The 22,724-nt window shown below is 33.1% G+C and overlaps 1 protein-coding gene across 1 annotated transcript in view; it reads left to right on the top strand.

Moving 5' to 3' along the window:
* LOC129800713 (eukaryotic translation initiation factor 5B) overlaps positions 1-22,724 on the top strand; it is a 151,376-nt gene extending 128,652 nt beyond the window's left edge. Inside the window, exon 8 of the mRNA XM_055845311.1 lies at positions 22,332-22,724. Within this exon, the coding sequence (XP_055701286.1) occupies positions 22,332-22,439 (108 nt within the window). The 3' untranslated portion in view covers positions 22,440-22,724. The remainder of the gene's footprint in view (positions 1-22,331) is intronic.

The following is a 22,724-nucleotide window of genomic DNA, read 5'->3' as shown; positions in this document are numbered from 1 at the left end:
CAAAAAAAAATGAAAGAAAAACGCCCAAATGTTACGTGTTGAGTGATTTTAATAGACCTTTGTCACGCTTATTTAAATTACCATCTGAATGAAAATTGTTGTTTGTTGGGTGGAAGAGCGAGAGGAATAAAATGGTACAACATGAAAAACTTCCCAATTTAAAATGAGTAAATAAGAAGAAGTAAAAAAAATGCAATTTTCTACAACAACAGTGTGAAAAATTGTGGCAATTTTTCTCTCTTATGCCGCATTTAACATGCAAGTGGATTTTGTGCAATTAAATACATTATCCCACGTGCGAGTTTGAGCATTATGTGAAATCCCACCGAGACATTTGGATCTCCTTTTCACGTTGCTTTTTCTTCACGTAAATGCGAATGTGCCACGCGAAATGAAAACTTGTCGCGCCCACAAACATCTCCGTCGTTTGCCAAGTAACTCAATTCGTGTGTGCAATGTACAGTCAGGTTAAAAGTTCTCTTGTCAATTTCTAATAAAAAATTAATGGAAATTATGTTAAAAAAAAATTCGAAAGGAAATTAAGGATTTTTCTCATGAAAGAAACAGAAAGTCCGTTGTGGTCATTTGGAGTGAAGCAGAGGTTTGACAGTAGCATTACTGACTTATAAACGATTGAAATTACTTTAAACTTGTGGAAGATTTCAAGACCGTTCCAATGAACCCAAACTTATCCCAATCGGTTGAAAAATACGTTCCCTGGAACCTTATTTAACTATTGACCTTGAAAATCATTTTTAGGTTTGGTTGTGCCCAATAATAATCTTTCGAAGACACAAAGCCACTCCAAAGCTAAGCCAGACCTATTCGAAAATTAACCGAAAGTCTACAGTACAAGTTCACATATTCGCCGCTTTAGCGCTGGCTGTTCTTTAATTTGAATTTTCGGTATTCTTGACACTTCAGTCATCAACAATCTTAAGATCCACAATTAGATCTTGAAAAATTCGAAAACCTATTTGAAAAGCCAACAAGCGACATTCTTACTTCTTGATAATTCTGCAAGGTGGCAGAGGTACATCCTGTTCGAATTTCGAAGTGTTCAAGTGTCAAAATGTAATGGTCTTCACATTGTTGTGAGAAAAAAACAGAATAACGACGCTTACTGTTCTTGCCCTAGTATTTAATCACTCCATAATCACTGTGAGTAACTCTTTTTCCAGCTTTTTAGTGTGATATTTGATAAATTATCCCCACCTTGTTCGAAAATTTAGTATGAAAATTCGAAATTGAATTTGAATTCTTCGAACATCAATGACTTTTTGTGCAAATAGATTTCCATTTATCTTTTATCCAAGGCACTATTGAAGAATCAAAATCTACTTGTGTTTACATCCAATAGGTTGATAATCTTGGCTAAATGGGCCTCACTAGTACTTAGTTTATATTATTTTGATCTTTGATGATCGGGAAACGTATCGAGAACGGAATCCCACCCGGCAAATTCTGCAGAATTCTGCAGAAATTCATCAGATTTGAAAATGTAACGGCCGAAAATTCTGCAAAATTTCTGCAGAATTTTGTTCTAATGGTGGATCCGATCGTTGTATGAAAATTCTGCAGAATTTTCTGCAGAATTTCTACAGAAAATTTTATTTTAACTACATAAAAATATATGTATTTCAATTTATTTAAAATTCGATTTTTATTCAACAATTTTACGTGAATACTCTCTTTTTTTACAATATTATTATAATGTTATAATACAATATTATTAAATCAGCCATAATAGAAAATACGAAGGGGAAGGAAATGGTTAGAAAACACGAAAGAAGTTCGCGATGCTCACGAAGTCGCACGACTATCCCGAAGCCACACGAAGTATCCGATTGAATGACAAGAAACGTTAAAATTTCAAAAGTGCAGAATTGCAGATCGAAGTTTTTCTGGGAATTCGGCTCTTTTAAGATCGGGTACTTTTTAATTCGAGCAGCACTTAAATTTGAAAAAAAATTGTTGACATTCACAGTAAAAAAAAGTGTAAAATTTTACTACTATAATAGTGCAAAATCGACCATTTTGGTTGTTTAATTTAAAAATGTTTAAAAAATGCATAACATTTTGGTAATTTATTGTCACGTTATCGAAAATTACCACTATTATAGTTGAAAAATTTTCAACAATGTTGTTTAATTTGAAAATGTGTAAAATTTTAACACTATAATAGTGTAAAATCGGATAAATTAATTATTTAATTCCGATCTGTGTAAAATTTCTCACTGTTATAATCATAAAAATTTTCAACAATGTTTCGTGATTTAAAACTATTTGAAAAATTCTAAAAATTTCCACTATTATAGTATGATTACAGTTTTTCACATTATTATAGCGTGAAAATATACACAACTTTATGGTATTTTTTGTCATATGATCAAAAATTAACACTACTATAGTTTGATCATGATTTTTAACATTATTATAGTGTGAAGCCTTGTGTATTTCGACCAAATTTGTTGAATTTTTAAACAAAAGTTGTGTAAAAATTGTTGAATTTCCAATTAAGACTTATACTTCAGTCGAGATGCTTTTCATTGGGCAAAAATAAAATAGAACATCAAATATTTATATGCATAATAAGTATATCGTGAAGATCCGATCATTAGATGTAATCATTCCGCATTAGGGGGGATACCGATTACAGGAAAAACCAATTAAATTGTCTAAAAAGGCAAAAAAGAATCAAACTCTTCGAAATGAAAAGAAAATTCAACAATAAACAGAATTCAACAATTTTTAAATTCAACAATTCCAAATTCAACATCTTGAAATTCACCATCTTTAAATTAAACAATTTTAAATTAAACACTTTTCCAAATTTAACACTGTTTATTAACACTGTTTGATTCTGATTCTAATTCTGATTCTAATTCTGATTCTGAATTTAACACTGTTTGATTCTGATTACCAAATGAAGCAAATATGCTCAAATTTGCTATGGTTTGTCTTAGTTCTGATGTGTTTTTGCATTATTAAAGAAAATTTCACTAAATTTACCATAAATATGAGTATATGAACTCAATATGTGTATGCAGATAAATAAAAAATCGTTGCACTTCGAAAATTTTGTTGTCCGAATTTCTCTCTAATTCAGGTGACATTTCGGTTCCAAAATGCTCGGATTTGAGAGAGTCTACTGTACACTCAACTCCCCACCCGGCAAATTCTGCAGAATTCTGCAGAAATTCGTCAGATTTGAATTACTAACTGCCGAAAAATCAGCAGATTTTCTGCAGAATTTTGTTCTAAGGTAGATCCGATCGTTGTATGAAAATTCTGCAGAATTTTCTGCAGAATTTCCATAGAAAATTTTAAAATTATCGGCAGAATTTCTTTAGAGTATTTAGATGATTTCTACATTTCTTCTACCCTTTCTAATGTTTCTTAACATTATTTTAACTACATAAAAATATGTATTTCAATTTATTTAAAATTAAATTTTTATTCAACAATTTTACGTGAATACTCTCTTTTTTTTACAATATTATTATAATGTTATAATACAATATTATTAAATCAGCCATAATAGAAAATACGAAGGGGAAGGAAATGGTTAGAAAATACGAAAGAAATTCGCGATGCTCACGAAGTCGCACGACTATCCCGAAGCCACACGAAGTATCCGATTGAATGACAAGAAACGTTAAAATTTCAAAAGTGCAGAATTGCAGATCGAAGTTTTGCTGGGTCTTCATTATCCGGCACTTCGATATCCGGGTGACAGCTGCCAAACACTGACGGTTGATATATTCAAAATTATTTTCACTAAACATGAAGTTTGTCCAGAGTGAATTAAAGTATTATTAACATTGTATCGAAGTTTTTAATACATAATTGTGATAAAAAATGAAACATAAGCACACCATGAAGAAAATTCTCTTTTTCTTTGTCAGACAGAAAATAAATTCACACTGCACAAAATAGAAAAACCGTTGATCATTCAAAAAACCTAAATGTCATTGTGTCCCCCAGTCAGCCGGATATCGAAGAGTCTACTGTACCTTTTATCCAAGACACTATTGAAGAATCAAAATCTACTTGTGTTTACATCCAATAGGTTAATAATCTTGGTTAAATGGGCCTCACTAGTTCTTAGTTTATATTATTTTGATCTTTGATGACCGGGAAACGTATCTAATACGAAATATTGTTAATAGAAAATAAGAGGGCCTATTTCCTGCTGAGCTCTGACGTACAGTGTGAATTTGAATTTTGGTTAAAGAAATAGAATTCAATGTCATGCTTGTGCAACATTTTATGGTGAGAGGAAAATGGCAATGATGAACCAGGGATGTTTTTCTAATCTGTACTAAATTTTACGTATTTTTTAGTACATCCTGAGATCAAGTAATAAATGCAAGCCAATGCAATAACACTGTAAATTTCTAAGCATAGATAGAATATTAAATTTGAGGTTATGATTCTGACAAGAGCGCGCTGAAAGCTTGAGGTTATGTCTGTTAATTTAAATGCAAATCTGACATTAAGTGCCGCTCTTATTTAAATTTTTCATCTTTCTCATGTAATAACATCATAATAAACCTTTCTGTAATTGACTTTAAAAACTTATAATGATGGAAAATTTATTTCTGAATAGAGAGAAAAGTGGAACAAGAACTGGAAGTCAAATGAGTTGGTGTGAAATTCTTTGCTTGAGCTATATGCATTTTTGCAATTATCTCTGCATAAATTACACCTTGCAAATTTCACACTTTAACGACACTTTGGGTGAACTTTTCATTAATATTGATGAAAGCGAGGTGGCATATTCAATCATTAAAACCATCTGTCAATTATTTCTCTCATCAATTCACCCAGAATTATGCTAAAATCTTTTTGGAATGTGGTGAGAATGCCCATTTTTGTTGTGGTTTCTCAAAGGTTTGAATTTCATAGTTTTTTAATGATTTCTGCTTAGGTCTTCCTTTTGATTTATTCACTTGAGCAAGAGAGTGAGAGCTTATTTTTGGGATATCGCTGTATCATATTAAATATATATTTATAAAAAAAAAGATTGTAAAGGCGTTAAGAAGAGGAAGAAAAAATCGGAGGAGAATGGAATTTAAAAGTGATTAACACCTAAACAACATAATTTTATTTGTGACTTTCTTACTTTTGACACATGAACATCATTTTAAAAGTGTTGGCGGAGGAGAATATTGGCGAGATTTTCTCCCATCTTAACTATACAAGAAAAAAAAATTCCGGCTTTTTTTATTGTCAGTTGATACTCAATGTTTTGTCTCTCCTTAATTGATAGCAATTTTATTCATAGTGACAACTTTTATGCCTCTCCTCATTATGCAGCCATTAATTTGATGAAATTTCCAAATAGACTCTTAATTAAATTATATTGTGGCTGGTGTGTAATTGCTCAAATAAACCCAGTGGGGGAGACACCCTAGGTTTATTATTGGTGAGGTAGAAAATACAAGAAATAAAAAAAAGTAGTGAAAAAAATTCGCAGAGTGCTCGAAGTCGTATGACTGATTCGTTACCGATTTAAATCACTTCGAGCAGTTCAGAATTTCAAGACCTTTCAAATGAGTTCAATTATAACATAATTTTTGCAGTTTCCTGGATGATTTTCCATATGAAAACTTTTTTTTATCTTAAGGCTATAATTCTTGCGAGGAACACATATGCAAATGCAATTGGAATGAGTGAAATACTTTAATAAGGAGACTGAAGTACGTCTCGGAGTTTTACTCCAAAATAGAAAGAATTCTTCTCTTATGTTACGATTTTAACCGTCAGAGCGGATTTTTCCGAATCTTATGGGAGAAAGGGGGGAAAGCTCCCCTTTCAGCGGTTTCTGAAGTGGCCAAATTATTGGGCTTCCGAATAAAAAAGAAGTCATGCTTTTCAAGAAAGTACCCCGTTTGGCTCCAGGACCTTCTGACTAAGGGATGCTCCCAAGCCGGGAAAATTGGAAAATTTGTGGAGCGCGCAAAGTAGTTCCTAACTGAATTGGAATTGGTTCAAAAATCGTCAGAAAACCATTTCAAAACGATTCCTTGTCGATTTAAACTAACATCGAGCTATACAGAATTTCAAAGCCCTTCAAGCGAGTCGAAGCTTGACATAAATTTGTGATTTTATGGGTGATTTTCTACAAAAAGACGATTTTTCATCTTAAAGCTATAATTCTTGCGAGCAACACATACACAATTGCAATAACATTAAGTGAGATATCTCACTTGAGAGATTGAGATTGTGTGATCAAAATAACCGACGAGGTGTTGGAAATCGGGCATAGTACAACTAGAGGTGGCGGCCCGACAAGATTTCTCTTGTTACCCCTTTAAGGACGAGAGGTTTGTCAAAAATTGAGGGTCTGAAAAAATCACATTTTCTGACTTTTTAGAACAAAGCATAGCTTCAGAAGGCCGTAGGAAAAATTTCATTTTTGGGTCACCGGTGACCCAATCGTCCTTAAAGGGTTAAGGGTGTGTTGACGTACTTGTAGCTCGGGATCAACTAACTGTCGGCTTTAGAGCATTATACCATCGGAAGGCATGATCGCTTTCTGCCCTCTCAGAGGGCTAACCCTAGGGACAAGGTACTTTGTGTACCCAATCGGTCTTTGGGAATTCATAATAACGGTAGGGACTTCAGCTACGAAACCGAATTGTCTTACAAGATAGTGTTCGGAGTATCACCCTAAAACAGAAAGAATTCTTATCTCATTTTGGTATTCTAGAGATTCATCTAGGTTTAACCGAATCTTGTCGGAGAGACCTCCTTTTCACCGGCTTCTACAATAGCCCATTTGGCCTTTGGCTTAAGAAGTAGTCATACTGCTCTGAAGACTGGCCTATTTGGCTCCAGGACAGGGAAAAAGAAGCACCTTGTATCTAAAGCGGTCTTCAGACCAGAGGTTTAGCATAGTCCCCGAAGGACTCATAATCCTAAATGGCAATCAATGTCATTGCTCTGTCAGAACCTAATAAGTCATTCGTCCTTAATAATCCAATTCTAGGTTAAATTTTCCATGACTGGTAAGAAATTATAGCAGTTAAGCCATATGGCTAAGCCTTAGGTATGAAATTCCTTGGACCACGAAGTTCATGTGGCCTTCCTTTCCGTTTCAAGTCCATTGAAGGTAGTTACAAGAGTTCGGAAGGTTCCACCATCCCTCCAGAATCGTAAAAATATCTATATTAATTGAAGTAACCGTGTTTTGGAGGACTTTGATATTTGACCTTGAAATGCCCTTAGAAGAATTTTGTGAAGGTCATTGGAACTACAACATATTCAAAAATGAAAGAAATTTTAGATGTCATTTACGAACTATCGCGAAAAACATGGAATTCGATATCACTTACCGTTTCGCCTTCAGGTCCATAACCGATAGACAGAAAAACGTACAATCACCATTAAGTCACTTTTCTTAAAACTGCAGAATCTTTAAATTTGATCTGTTTGAGGCATTTGAGGGCAAAGAATAATCATAAAGTATAATAAACCCAATATCAATTGATTACATAAATTTGATTCTCTTTGAGATCGAGCAATAAAAAGTCCAAACCACATAGAAACTGGAAGAGAATGGAAACATTCACTCTTGAATGACGTGAGACTCATTCATAAATTTCCACCCTCACATCAGGCAAGTGAAGAAGTGGGTAGATGATGTGAAAAAAAACCAAGCTCGAATACGCCCTCAAATTGGGATATTAATTTATTTAATTGCAATAAACTTAATGATTTTATGGACACTTTTTTCTCTGGTTCTTCTCCGTATGAAAGATATATTTTTATTTTTATTCTCATCAGCAATTGCATGAAATTCTCAGTGAGTTGTGAATTAAATTTTCCCGAGGGTTTCATTGATTTTCTGCAAACGGGATATTGTGGAAAATTCATGAGTTTCCCGAGGGTTCGGATCTTTCTTGCGCATGTCTGACCTGGTTTTCCATGAGTTTTCCAGGACCTGAAAATTCTATGTTCCATTGATACGTTGTTATGGATCAATTACCGTTCTAAAAATAAAAGACTATTTTAGATTCATCCAAAAACTTCTTCATTTTTTATAAATTAAATGGAACTTCACAGGAAAAAGGACAATTTTAAAACTAAAATTAATTTAAGGGTCGGTTACATTGTAACATTTCCGGGATAAGAATGTAAATTCGATAAGCATACCCAATGTACTTTTTTGTTGGAGAAATCATCAATACAAGATTTCTTCTTAACGAGAAATTACTTTTTTGAGCCATGTACTATATGTATCCTTTTTTTCTGAGGACAGACAGAACATAACCTCATATTTTATTAGACATTAAATTTTGAAAAAGTTCTAGGTCTGGGGATTTAGGATATTTGAAGACACTAGAATGCTCCAAAAAATGTATGGCCCTGCTACTTATTGCTTTTGGATTCATTATTGACACTGTGTTTTAATATTTAAATTGAAAAAGTATGCAGAGTAAGTTTCGTCATATTTGCAAAATTCGTCATAGTTGCATGCAAGCGCCAAAGTCTCAAGTTTGAAATGTAATTAATATGTTTAATTCAAATTGAATTTTTTGTTATTTTTTATAAGGGGTGTTGCTTGGAACCTTGTAGACAGTTTATCGTCTTTATTTTCTCTAAAATCATTTTAATATATTTTAAAATGAATAAAAATGTAGACATAGCATTGGTGGCCTATTCTGGCCACCTTCATTCTAATAGTGCCTTGCCTTTCCTGAATTCTTCCAAGGGCTTTTTCAGATCATTTTACTCATCGAAGCGATATTTTTTTGTTATTTTTTGTATTATAATCACTAAAGACTAAAGTATTCAAAAATTAAAAATTCGTGGAAATTTTAGGAACAAAAAATGTGGCCGGAATTGTCGTAATTTCCGATAATTTTTATTTAAAATAGTTTTTATGACAAAGAAAAAAATATTTCGTAAAATTGTTCGTAAATGTTTGTGAATTCCTATTGGGGACTTACAAAATGCTCGTAAATCATTAACCCACAAACAAGTTCGCAAAAGTTTGTACTTTTCACAAACATTGGTTGTAACATAATCACTTAACGAGCATTTTTTGTACTTTAACAAACATTTGTTAGCAATGTTCGTAAATATTCAGATTTACTGGTTCGTAAATTTTTCCCTAATAAAAATATACGAATAAATATTTATAAAAGAACAAAAATGCTCGTTAAATGATCATCTGATGAACAATATTTGTGACGAAACATTTGCGAAGTTCGTAAATTCGAAACAAATTTACCAAAAATGATCAGGACTTTCAAAACTCCGTACTAAAAAGAAGTTAAAGAAGTTATTCTCTAATATAGAAGGGCAGGGGAATTCTAATTCGACTATATTATTTTAAATTTCCGCACTGTGATAACTTTGAATTTCGAATATTCAAATTTCGGAGATGAAGCACCTTCTTTCCGTACAGAAGTAGATCTTGAAAAATTCGAAAAACTATTTGAACATCCAAAAAAGAGACTTTTTTTACTTCTTGATAATTCCGTGAAGTGGCTGATGTACATCCTGTTCGAATTTCGAAGTGCTCAAGTGTCAAAATGTGACGGTCTTCACATTGTTGTGAGGAAAAAAACAGAACAACGACGTTTACTGGTCTTGCCTCAGTATTTAACCACTCCATTATCACTAAGTAACTCTTTTGCCAGCTTTTTAGTGTGATATTTGATAAATTTTCCCCAACTTGTTCGAAAATTTAGTATGAAAATTCGAAATTGAATTTGAATTCTTCGAACTTCAACGACTTTTTGTACAAATAGAGTTCCATTTACCTTTTATCCAAAGCACTCTTGGAGAATCAAAATCTACTTCTGTTTGGGCTCCTTATGTCACTTATGAAAAAAAGCCATTTTGTAGAAATTTTTGATTTATACAATTAAATAGGAATATTTAAAGAAACATGGAATTTGTGACTCTTTTCTAAAACTATATAGGGGAAGGCTTCCAGGCTTTAAACATGCTCTGTCTTCGAAATTTCATATTTTTTCCATGTTTCTTTAATGGACTTGTATGGGAATTCTGCAATTTTTGTGGAGTGAGTTCGTGAGTTCGAAACTTGTTAATGCTAGTAAAGCTTGAGTTCGAAAATGAAATTGACAATTTAAATGACAATTCATTGTCAATTTAACTGTTAAAAATCTCAAATAAGTGACTTTTGACAATGTCACGTGCACTGAAATGACAATGTCACGACTACAGAATCGCATTTTCGAAAAAGCTCTCCTGAGATTCGAACGCGATTTGTCATAATGGCATTGCCAGACTGTTACAGAATTCCCCAACTGAATTTATAAAGCATTCAACCGTAATCTAATTTATTTCTTTAATTTTTTTTTGCAATCTATTAACTATTTTGCTTTAATAAATCGTAATGAATATTTCATTGCTCCAAATTCCGATTTGGTAAGGTGATTTTTTTAAGCAATCTCCCATGAAAATTAGAAAAATTAAATGTTAAATTTGCTCATAACTTCCTCAATAGTAAATTCAAATGTTACGTCATAAAACCAAGTTGAAAAAGCGTAAAAATGTTAAACTTTCAATAAAGTATTGTGAGAGAGAAATATCTAAAAAAGACAACAAAGTAATATTGCAACTTATTGGAAGATTTTCTATGAAGTTCTTTGAAGCAGAAAATTCTTTGATGAAACATTGTGAATTGAATTTTTCCCAAATAAAAGAAAAAAAAATATCCTTGAGGATTTCCATCCTCTTGGAACTTTCCGTGTGAGTTGTGATAAAAATATCCCAATGATTTCTCGTTTAAACAAACATCTGAGTATTGATGAAGAATGATTTCCGCTGAATTTTCATTCTACTTAATTGAAAATTCAGCTGTATTTCTCTTGACAATTCAATATCCATTTGTAATATTAAAATTCTTTTTGTGGAGGTAAGGTAAGAGGGAGAGAAAAGTCGGGGTGGTTTGACCAAAAATAGAATCCAATGCCTGGCACGTGTGTCAAGGATATCTCTCCCTTATTTTGCTGGTGGAATTGTATACTGAGTACACACCCAAGTCCTGGGGATATTATTCCATTGGGATCGGAAGGGAGTGGACTCATTCACAAAAAGCCCCGCATGACCTACTTTCCCATGTTATCCTTGGGTGGATTTCCATTGGACACTCCTTGGCATCGAGAGTTTTTCAATGAAGTGTTCTCAATCAATTGTTTGGCTCATTCAATCCTTTCGTTCTGTCTCTCTCTCTGTCGGGGAATTATTTTTGTTTTTAATACAAAAAGCAAAAGTTCTCTCTAAATTCATCGCGAAACAGTGGATATTAAATGGATGATGGCATATTCAAGTACAAGGATAAAAGACACTTTATCACATGGAAAATTGTACCCCAGGACTTTTCATACTATAATCACTCTTTTCTCCCACGCAGTATTTGCCAGAGACAAACACAATAAAATTACCGAGAATTTGATGGAGAATCCTCGTTTAGAATTCACCTGAAACTCTCGTATATGATGCTATTTTTAGACAGTCTTATCTATATATTTCCAAGAATTCATAGTCACCACTCGGAAAATCCTGGGGACCAATTTATACACCCATTAATGTTATTTAAGGGAAAACTGGGAGGGTAATAGACTCTGTATTCTGGACACTTTTGAATAAAGTTTACTCTCGATTTCTCAGGGTTTTTTTTATGAGTTGATTTGGCATCTGAAGTGCTCTTGGAATTGATTTTGAAAGACTTGATTTTTAATTTATTCTAAATTTTTCAAATTAGGGGAAGGCTTTCAGGTTTCGTACATACTTTGAAAAAAAATATCTCGTAAATAATCTCGTAAAAAATTTGTAAAATAAGTCAATTTATATCGCTCCTTGGAAATTACAAGGGGTCAACTCACTTTTTTGCGATTTTGAGAAACTTTTTTTGCACTTAGAAAGACAATTTAATAAATTTTCAGATGATATAAGTCATTAAATTTCGTTATTAGAAAAGTTTTTCAAAATTTTAATCTTTTTAATTACTTGCATAATTTTGTTTGAAGTAAAGGGGCACAAAATATATTCATCGCTCAAATTTTTGTGAAACAGAGGACTAACTCAAGCAATTTGATCACTTGTCATTCTAATTTCAGCAAAATTTGCACATCATTTAGAACGAAAAGGAGCTAACTCATTAAAAAGCCTATTTTGAAAGGTAAAAATATAAAAGTTTCGATGTTTACATTAGTGCTCATACAAATAGAAAAGAAATAAATTGTTTTTGTTCAGTCATTTAATTGAGATACTTATTTACACAAAGTTGAATCTTTCATGCTGTCTCTTGAAAAATGCCCAAAAATTAGTTGGCCCCTTGTAATTTCCAAGGAGCGATATGGAAAAGTAACAAGATGTTTGGCTACCCCTGTCGCCATAGGGATTCTCGTAAAATCTTTTCATTTTCAACAAGATTTCTTGTTAAAACCGAATCCACCAAAATTAATTAATAAAATTCTTGTAAAAGTTTTCTCAAAATCTGGTTTTCATGGTAATTTCTCAATAGATGGCGTTGCAAAATATATCGTTTTCTCTTTCATTTTTATCCCTTTCTCTCAAAATGGTCTTGGAATATTTTCTGTCAAATTGTTTATCAATTTGGTGGATATAATAGTCACGATTTTCATGCTTTTTGTTATATATAGCAATTATAAGCCGGTAAGCTGTCTGCAGGAAATGGTTAAATAGGACTTTAGAGACCATTTCTGACTACAAAATCTTTATTTTTTTTTGTGAATAAAAAAAAGAAAACTGACAAAACTTTTACAAGATTTTGTATATTATTAGTAAAATATGTTCAGTATCCGGTATCAATAAGATATCTTGTTGAAAATGAAAAGATTTTACAAAAATCCCTATGGCGACAGGGGTAGCCAAACATCTCGTTACTTTTCTATATAGGACAACGAGATTTTACATAACTTTTACGAGCGATTTTTATCAGAGTACTCTCTGGCCTCTGGTTTCGAACACTTGATAATTTTCCCATATTCCTTTAATTCCTGAAAAACGAAGGTCAGATTCATTAAAGGAAGATGGGAAAAATATGGCGTGTGCGAAGTCTGAAAACCTTCCCCTGCTTAGACAATATCCTGTTGAAATTTTTAAACATTTCAGAGGGAAATTAAAGAAAATTCTGAAATCCCCAGAAAAGAGTAGAAAATGTTTCTTGAAAATAGCCTTGGACATATTTTTTTTAGCACTTTACTGTTCTCAAATGCTTCTGCATTATCGAATTTTCTTTCAGTTGGTTATAATCTCGACTATTTTCCCCAATTTTTCTGTGTTTTAAAAACCACCAAACAGTCATAACAGCATTATGAAGCGCCATTATGATGCTGTTCCAATGAAGAATGAACATGTTTGTTTTAGCACTTTTCTGTTCTGAAGTGCTTCTGCATTATCGACTTCTCTTTCCACTAGATCTTCTCGCGAGTACTTTCCCCAGTCTTCACTGCGTTCTAACACCATCAAACAGTCATAACAGGCCTATGGTGCTATTCCAATGAAAAATGAACGTTTTTTTCTAGCACTTTACTGTTTTCAAGTGCTTCTGCATTGCCGACTTTATGTTGGTTCCTGTTTCGACTTTTCCCCAATCTTCGCCGTGTTCTAAAACTGCCAAATAGTTATAACGGCATTACGGTGTGCTACTGTAGTGCTGTTCCAATTAAAAATGAACATGTATTTTTAGCACTTTACTGTTCTCAAGTGGTTCTGTATTATCGACTTTTCTTTCTGTTTGTTCTTGTCTCGACTTTTTTCCCCAATCTTCGCCGTGTCCTAAAACTACCAAATAGTTATAACAGCATTATGGTGCCCTATTGTGATGCTGTTGCAATGAAAAATGAACATGTTTTTTTAGCGCTCTACTGTTCTCAAGTTCTTCTGCATTATCGACTTTATGTAGGTTCCTGTCTCGACACTTTTCCGTAGTCCTCGCTGTGTTCTAAAACCACCAAACAGTCGTGACATGAACCAACAGAAAAATCTGTTATGTGGAAGTCAGATCCAATAAATACTAATCCTTAGCGATTTGTAACACTAATGACTTTATTATCTTCTTCAAAATAATTGTGCCAATTTTGCGTTTTATTTTATTTCTGGTTTTTACACAGAATTAGTGAAAAATTTCCGTGAAATCAAAAGATTGCAAGTTTAATTTGTCTCTCATTTCCTATTGCCGTGTCTATTCTGTGAAAACCACGCGGAAAGCACAAAAAACAGTCCATTTAAGCTCTTCTATAACATTTGTGAGGTCGTGAAAATGGCAAATGATAAATCAATTCGCATGTGATATCGAGGGGTAGATTGATAGAGCAATTTTCTCCATGTGACAATCAATTGAGAATGTTAATGACTCTTGGCAAAGTGCTCTAAATTGTTTTTTATATCACCTTGTTTGTCTTCATGGGCGCGCACATTTGTGGGACTGGGGCCAAGTAGAAGAGGATCCTCGTGGTTGGAGGTTAGTCAGGGCAGGGAATGACGTCAATGGAGCCATTGAGGACTTCATGAGGGGTGCTTGTGTTTCCATGTCCCAGAAAACTGGGTCATTCAGGGATAATTTCGATGTATGTGGCAGGAAAAGCAGAGCGAGGTCGTTGGCATCCTTCATTGATGATTTTGCCATGGGATTGGATGGGAGAGAAAGTAGGGCACTTGTGACGCAATTCACTTCCTGATGACGTCACTGGGGTAGCTGGAATCCGGGAGAATTGTGTCAGTGAACTCTGCGAGAAAACTGGGTTAAACTGTTTGCATGAGTTGGGGGAGTTTATGGAGTAGGGGAGGGTTTGGGTTTTGGAATGAATGAATGGGAATCAGTTTGGTGATGACGCAAATACTCCTGGAGGGATGGGGATTTCTGGAAACTGGGACAAAAGCGTTTGCTATCGGATGCTATTTTCGTCAACCACCCAACCATCCTGGCAGATAATTTTATTTGGGAACTAATACAAGGGGGGCGTTTAGCACCACGGGACTAGAAAAGCGTTCCCTTAGTAGCCTCGTTACGGATTTTAGTACAATTACAATAATTACGGAAAAAGCGTAATGATGCAACATGATGCTTGAAATTGAAGGGTTTACTATCGTGAATTAACAAGTTTACAAGGCTAATGACAAAATACTGGGTCTTGATATACCAAAGACTTTGCCGGAGTGACGAAAACTACCATCCGTAGCATAGTTCTAGGATGATAGTTTACATTACTCCTGCAAAATTCTTTACTACATCACGATCCAAAATCTTGTCACATTCCTTGGAAACTTGATAAATTCTTCTTAGAAACCAGAAACCCTTAAACTTCAAGCATGTTAATTGCAAAGTTTAGAACAGACTTCACAGCTTGTACCGTTGCTTGGATTCAATCTCTGTCCAGGAGCGCCATCTCTTAATTGAAATGTTTTTTTTCTGTAATTTGTGTAGTAAGTTTCATTGCAATTTTTATGAACAGTTTGGTGTTTCTGGTATTTCTACTACTTACACACGGAAACCTACCAAATACATATTGATCGTTTGATATTACAAGGACAGGTATAATCTCATGTCTCACCTTGTGGCTAGAGTTATGTTCATTTTTTTAATATCGATTTGCGATATTAGATGCGAAATTCCAAACTAGGGAAAAGTGCCCATGCTTTGCACGGTTCCAAGCTTCATAATAGCTAAATTTTTCCTATGTTTTTAAATAAATATGACTCCGCAATATATTTTAAAAGCAAGACACTGTCCCCACGTTTTAAAAATATCAATTCGAGGAGTCATATTTATTGAAAAACATAAGAAACCTTTGGTCATTATGATGCTTGGGATCGTGTAAAGCATGGGCACTTTTCCCTACCTTTGAAAGATTTTAAATTTTTTTGCGGTTTTCGTACGAAAATTGAACTAAGCATTGTAGGTTAATTTCATTTCTGAAGCCACAATGGTGCTTATCAAATAAAAAATTAAGAGGGAATATTTTTCTCCTGTACATTTTTTTTAGTACATGAATGTTCTCAAATGCTTCTGCATCATTGAATTTTCTCTATGTTTGTTTCTGTCTCGACTGTTTTCCTCAGTCCCCGTCGTGTTCCAAACCAACAATGAACCTACAAAAAGAAATGTCGATTGCATAGAAGTACTTGAAAACAGTCATGTGCTAAAAAAAAACTGTTCAAGAATGAGATTTCCTCTTTTCATTTTTCATTGGCATAGCCAGGGGCATGACATTTCCTATGTTTCCCATGTGTTTCTAGCAAGCCGAAAAAACTTTTGAGTTTATTAGCTGTTTTCTGTCATTGTAGAATGAATTAACAAAAAATATAAATACAAAATAAAAGCCATTTTAATATTGAATAGGCAACCAAAAACACCAAATTGGCAACCTACGTAGTTTTGGAGATATATCGTGAAAAGTGTACGAAAACGGGTAAAAATTTGCACTAAAACCGGTCACATTTTTCAGAGCTAATGTCATCCCTTGGGGCACAGCACCATAATTTCTTTCTAAAAATTCTTTTACGAAAAGTATTTAAAAAAGTCATTTTTGCATAATTTGCTATTGAATTTTCTGTACTAAAACGAAGACGTATTAGTACAGCATGAAAATCATTAGTACACCTGTCTTTGGATTATTTCATATTGTTTAGATATTGAATAGTTATATATCCGGATTTTTCACTATACTGAAAGGAAGATGGATGGTACAAAAGTAGAATGCATTCCTTGAGTCTTGTTTTAGTACTTCCTTTCTTCTTCTTGTATTTAAAACTTCTGAGCACTTCCTGCCAAAGTTGAGGTGTTTCTACAATTATAAAGAAATAAATCAAAGTTTCGTACGCCCTGAATAGGGATGTCTGGGAACTGTAGAGATACTCCAGAGAATTATCTCTAATATAGCGGTTTAGTACTCGTCTGCCTCGTACATTATATTTGAAAGATCTATAACTGAAAGTTGTCAAAATTGTGTGATCGTCCTTAATTACCCTGATGAATGCAGTTATAGTTTCTCATCATATTTCTTCCGTATACTATTAGTACTAGTGAGTACTAATTTTCAGTACTAAAAAGCCTTTATTGACCTACCGAGTTATCGATTTCTGATATCTCCCTATTTAGACCTTCATGAATTTGTAAGTTTGAAGTGTTCATACATACACTTTGCAAAATGATGAAGCTATTTTTAGCACCGGAACTAGGACAAGGGAACAGAACAGCTCCAAAAAAGAAACTTTTCCTTCAAATATGGGAAAAGCTGCGATGCTGGAGGAGTAAACATATTAAAAGCTCTTTCTCTCTGTCTCGATAAGGGTAAGAAAATTACATTTCATCATTTTCTGGGGGTGTTTTTGCTGATTCATTCTCTACTTTGGGGTTTTTTTTCTGAGGGTAGAAGGGAAAAGGGTTTCTTTTAATTTTAATCAAAAGCACAACTTTCTGTTTGATGATGAATTCTAAGAGGAAGAAAGAAAAAAAGAACAAAACTGCGATAAAAGAATTCCATTGCAATTTATTCACAATTTGGTGTCAATTTAAATGGATTGTAAATTGAGTGGTTGGAAAATGTGTAGATGGGTAGATATATTGTTGTAAAATGGAGAAAAATTAATTGAATTTCTTACCATTGACAACTTCTCACGAGATGATTCTATTTCTGGCATGTGAGCACACATTTAGATGATGATTTCGAAAGAGAGAGTCTATTTTTGGGGCACATTTCAAAATTTGCTCTCTATGCTTCATTCATTGATCTCACGAGTTTCACGCCTAGAGATTATTTATTAAAATACTTTATTTGCCATCACTTCATTGATCAATTTTTATTTTTGCTGCGAGAGGCTACTCTAAGTGATAGCAATTCAGCATGAGTCTTAGAAATAGTCTTAGAAACAAGACAATTGCTTCTATTATTGGAAATTACATATATTGAAATTAAACTTTTTGTAAAATTTTACCAATTTTGTTTTGAATTAATTCCTTTATTCGCTAATGTCCAAACGGTGAGTGATATCAACTTAGGGGCTTGATGATATACCCCGCTGATCAAGCCTCTACTTAGATACTTGATCTTAATTTTCATTGCCTTTAACTTTTTATCATCAGGCTTTTTTCATGCTTTACTACCTCTTAAGTCAAATGATTTACGAAACAAATCTGATCGTATTTCTGGTATTTTTCAATGAATTGGAACACGAATGGATTCATTTGAAAGGTCTTGGAAATCAGGAAAAGTCTAAACCGCTGTCAAAGGATAACGAGTTGATAATTCACTTTAACCCTTTAACTACGAGAAGCTTTCCGCTGAGCGAAATTCAACGAAATCAAGTTTCCCTCGATATTTTAGCCTAAATAAGAGATTTATGGTTAAAAAGAAATTTTCTCATCCCTAGGAGTCCTGGAAAACTATGGGTCATATATGACCCAATCATCCATAAAGGTAAAAGAGCACAAAATTTTCCAGACGACTAGTTTACTCGTTTGCTCTGTTATTTTTGAAAGATAAATAACTTGAATATGTTTGTAATAGTAAAAAACATATTTAGAATACGAGTAAAAATTAAAACGATCAAAAATTAATTTTGAAAAATCTCATTCAATTTTTCGTCTCAAAGAATCATGAAGACTGGTGCACAAAAACAATAATTTTTATGAAAAAAATTATTATTGTTTACTTCATTTTTAATTTTTATGATATTCATCGACACTTCGTAAAAAGTTAAAAAGTTATTGTGCGTTGGGCATAATGCTTTAAAAATGATGTCTACATAATATGTTCATTTCACACCTTTTTAAGGGTAAAATTAACATGAAAAAGGGTAACTTTAACCCCCTATACACCTAAAAAGCCGATTTCGGATCAATACTGCAGGGTAAAATAAACATTTCCGGAATGTTTTTCGGATTTCTCTTAGTGTACGAAATGGAACTAAAGAGTAACTCATAAGCAATTAGAGTTACTCGAATTCCCGGTTCTCCGAGATAATATATGCATTATGGATCCCTAAGTTCCTTAAGGGGTTACACGGGTCAAAATAGACTAAAAGCAGCACACAAAATACATTAGCAAAGTCACAAAAAAATCACGAAAAAGAAATCGTTGATTTCGGAAATTCTGGTAGATGTTACCCCTTAAGGGGTTACGTGGGTCGAGAAAACTAAAAAATTATAATTTTTACAGCATAATAAAAAATCTATTTAATTCAAGCTCTAATGCATATAACAGTACGACATTTAACCCTTTAACGACGAGGCACTTTTTACGGACTGAAAATCAACAATAAAAATTAAACTGAGAAACACAATCAATGATAAGTTTTACATATAACCTTGAAAAGTCCAACAGAGTCTGATTCGGTGTATTTTGTGCTTCTATGGCCGATAGGGACAAAAATAGCCCAAAAATTTAAGTAATTTTTCTGACAATACCAATGAATAATATTTTTCGCTTTAATGAAAAATATTACGTATGCGTATTGTTGTTTTTATTGACAAAATGGTTTTGCTTAAAAAAAATTGAAAGTATAAAATATAAATAAAATCAATTATGAATTTGAGATTTTAAAAATTCACCATTTTTGAGCTTAAATATTTACTACATAGCAAATAGATAGAGATTTGCAAAAATATTCTAAATTCCTTCAACCTTCTACTTTGCAATTATGTACAGACATAAGAAAAAAATAACTTTAGGTAGTCAGGAAAAAATATTTTCTTTATGGGACACTGGTGTTCCAATCGTCCTTAAAGGGTTAAACTATATTTTCTGAAATTTTCATTTTAAAGTTTTAAAATGAGTGAGTTCTCCGGGTACCTAAAAAATGTATGAGTTCCTCACGTTCCTGAGTTTTTTTTTTGGGTTCCCATGAGTGTCCCGGGTCCCGGGTTCCTTGAATAATAATGTATAAGTTTCTCAGATTTTCTGAGAGCTTCTTGGGTTCCCTAAAAAATAAATGAGTTTCTCCACTGAGAAATAGGGGGTGCGATTAACTTTTTTTCCTCGTAACTTTAACACTTTTTAGGTGTAAAAATATATCAACATTTTTTAATGTTAATTTTGCACCTTTATAAGTGTAAAATTAACGTGAGAAAGGGTTAATTTAATCACTAATCCACCTAAAAAGGGTAATATTTACACCGATTTCGGGTCAATACTGCAGGGTAAAATTAACATTTCCGGAATGTTTTTAACTTTTTCGGATTTCTCTCAGTGTCAGGTTTCCTGTGAGATGCCCGTGAGTTCCCTAACTGAATGTATGGGTCCTCAGGTTCCTTGAATAATGTATGAGTTCTTAAGGTTCCTTAGGTTTCCTGTCGTCCCATGTGAGTTCCCTGAAAAATATATGGGTTCCTCAGGTTTCCTGGGGGTCCTCTGAGATCCCTGTAAAAATATCTGGGTTCCTTGAAAATACATGGATCCTCAAGTTTCCTGTGGATACCACTTGAAGTCCCTGAAAAAAAGAATGGACTTCCTAGCCAGGTTGGCTCAAGTTCTCCGAAATGAGTTACCCGAGTTACCCCTTTAACTGATATACAATTTTGCGGAAACCTCAAAATTATGCTAAAATTCTTCACCCTTTTGATACCACTAATTGACTTTCTACATCTCAATTATAAGTAAATGTGAAGAGAATTTTGAGGGCATATCAAGTTACACTGAGAAAAAAAGAGGCTGCGATTAACGTTCTTCGTCATAACTTTAACACTTTTTGGCTGTAGAAATATATCAACATTTTTTAATGTTAATTTTACACCTTTTAAGCAAGGGGGTAGCCAGTTTGAAAAAATGTGAAGTTACTTCTCATTTGGTCTCATTCTTGCAATTTTCTAACTCATTTTAAGTAATTACATTAAAAAATTTCCTTAGTTCACTGAAAAAAATGAGAACTATACCAAATAAGTCAACGATTTTTAATTTGCATTGAACTAAGATATGTAAAGCCCGTATAATAATGTTGTTTTACTTCTACAGTCTGAAATTTTAATTATTTATAGCAGTACACAAAAAGAATCAATTGATTTATCAATTTGAAAATATTTTAAAACAAGGTATTTTTCGAATAGTGTACTAACGGTCAATTTCAATTAGGTAACATTTTGACTTCAAGTAATAACTATCGCTGAGTCACAGTTTTCTTCTCGATTCACATAAAAAAATAGTCATAATTCTGTTTTAATTTCCGGGGATACCATAAGATACACCTTTTTGGAACGCTTAAAAAAGACACTTTCGATGGACATATTTTATATGACTCAAAACTCTTAGGGAAAAAATCCCCAAACACTTCTATACAAAAAAAATTTCACTTGCGAGAGAACAATTTCATCGTAAATTTTTTAGACTTTCTACGGAAATTATTGCACTACACAACATTTCATAATTGAATTTGTACTTTCAATTAACTAACTTTTCACAATCTTTGCTTTTAAAATTAATAATTTATATTAAATAAAACAATTTTCCAAGACCTTACACAGAGAATGAGATGGTCGATATGTCTTCCAAAGATCTCTTTCTCTTTCAGTAGTACCTTCACTGTCTTTCATGAACCTCCATATAGAAAAAACAAGTGGTTACCCCCCTGCTTTTAAGGGTAAAATCAACATGAATGAAAGGTATCTTTAACCCATAATACACCTAAAAAGGGTAATATTTACACCGTTTTCGGATCAATACTGCAGAGTAAAATTAACATTTCCGGAATGTTATTTTGACTTTTTCGGATTTCTCTCAGTGTAGGACTTCTATACACTTTTTGAAATTTAGAACGGTTCTTCATGAAACTGAATATACTGAAATGAAGACTTATCAGGATGAAAATTGTGTATAAAATTTGAATGGAATAAATTTATTAAAAGAATTAAGCGAAGAAACGCCACAAGTCTCGATAATTCATGAATACTGACGTTTCATGTAAATTTTTACCGATAATGCATTGATGTTGGGACACTTGGAGGATAGAAGTCAGTGAAAGATGAAGCAGGAAGGATGAGATAGAATGCAGATTTCCACATCATTTCCTTGCGTGATTGTGAAAATCTCAATTTTAAGCACTACAAAATAGCAATTTTCCTCTCACTGGGGCACTTTTATTCAAATTATGAGTGTCTGACCTTCGGGGTTTTTTTTGTGTCCGCAAATGAAAGAAATATAATCCAGAAAATACATTTTCAACAAAATTTCCAATTGATCTGGAGAATGTGAATGAGAGACTTCATGCAATATTCAATTTTTCACAACAAATTCAATTCAAATTAAAAGTCTTTTGCTTACAACTTTGCTGTCTTTGACACAAAAGACAATCATTTAAAATTCCCTCTTTTTTTATTTTTATTTTTGCAGATTTCGCGACAGAGTATCGATGCCTGCAAGGATTACTTTAGGGATGATCTTATTAAAGCTGACTGGGCTCTGATGGTGGAGCTCAAGAAGCTCTTCCAGATTCTCTAGAGAAAAAAATCTTTTATTTCTTTTCTTTTTGAAAATATTCCCCCTCCACGTACTTTTGCTCTTTTTTTCAATTTTTTTTTTCTGTGAGCAAAATCCTCCTGAAAAATCTTAAGGTAAAACACTCGATTTTTTAAGGTGTAGATTTTTGTTCTTGTGACATTTTTGATGGTGGTTTGGAGAATGCAGAAGTCGAGTGAAAATTTGTTAAATTGTATGAACATTTTTGTAATTACTGTAAAACAATTGTAATTGATATTTGAAGAATATTGCTATATTTTACATGAT

The sequence above is a fragment of the Phlebotomus papatasi genome, chromosome 2 (assembly GCF_024763615.1).
Source record: "Phlebotomus papatasi isolate M1 chromosome 2, Ppap_2.1, whole genome shotgun sequence".
In the NCBI taxonomy this organism is placed as follows: domain Eukaryota; kingdom Metazoa; phylum Arthropoda; class Insecta; order Diptera; family Psychodidae; genus Phlebotomus; species Phlebotomus papatasi.
Note: the sequence above shows the minus strand (reverse complement) of the source record. Positions and strands in the feature narration are given on the sequence as shown.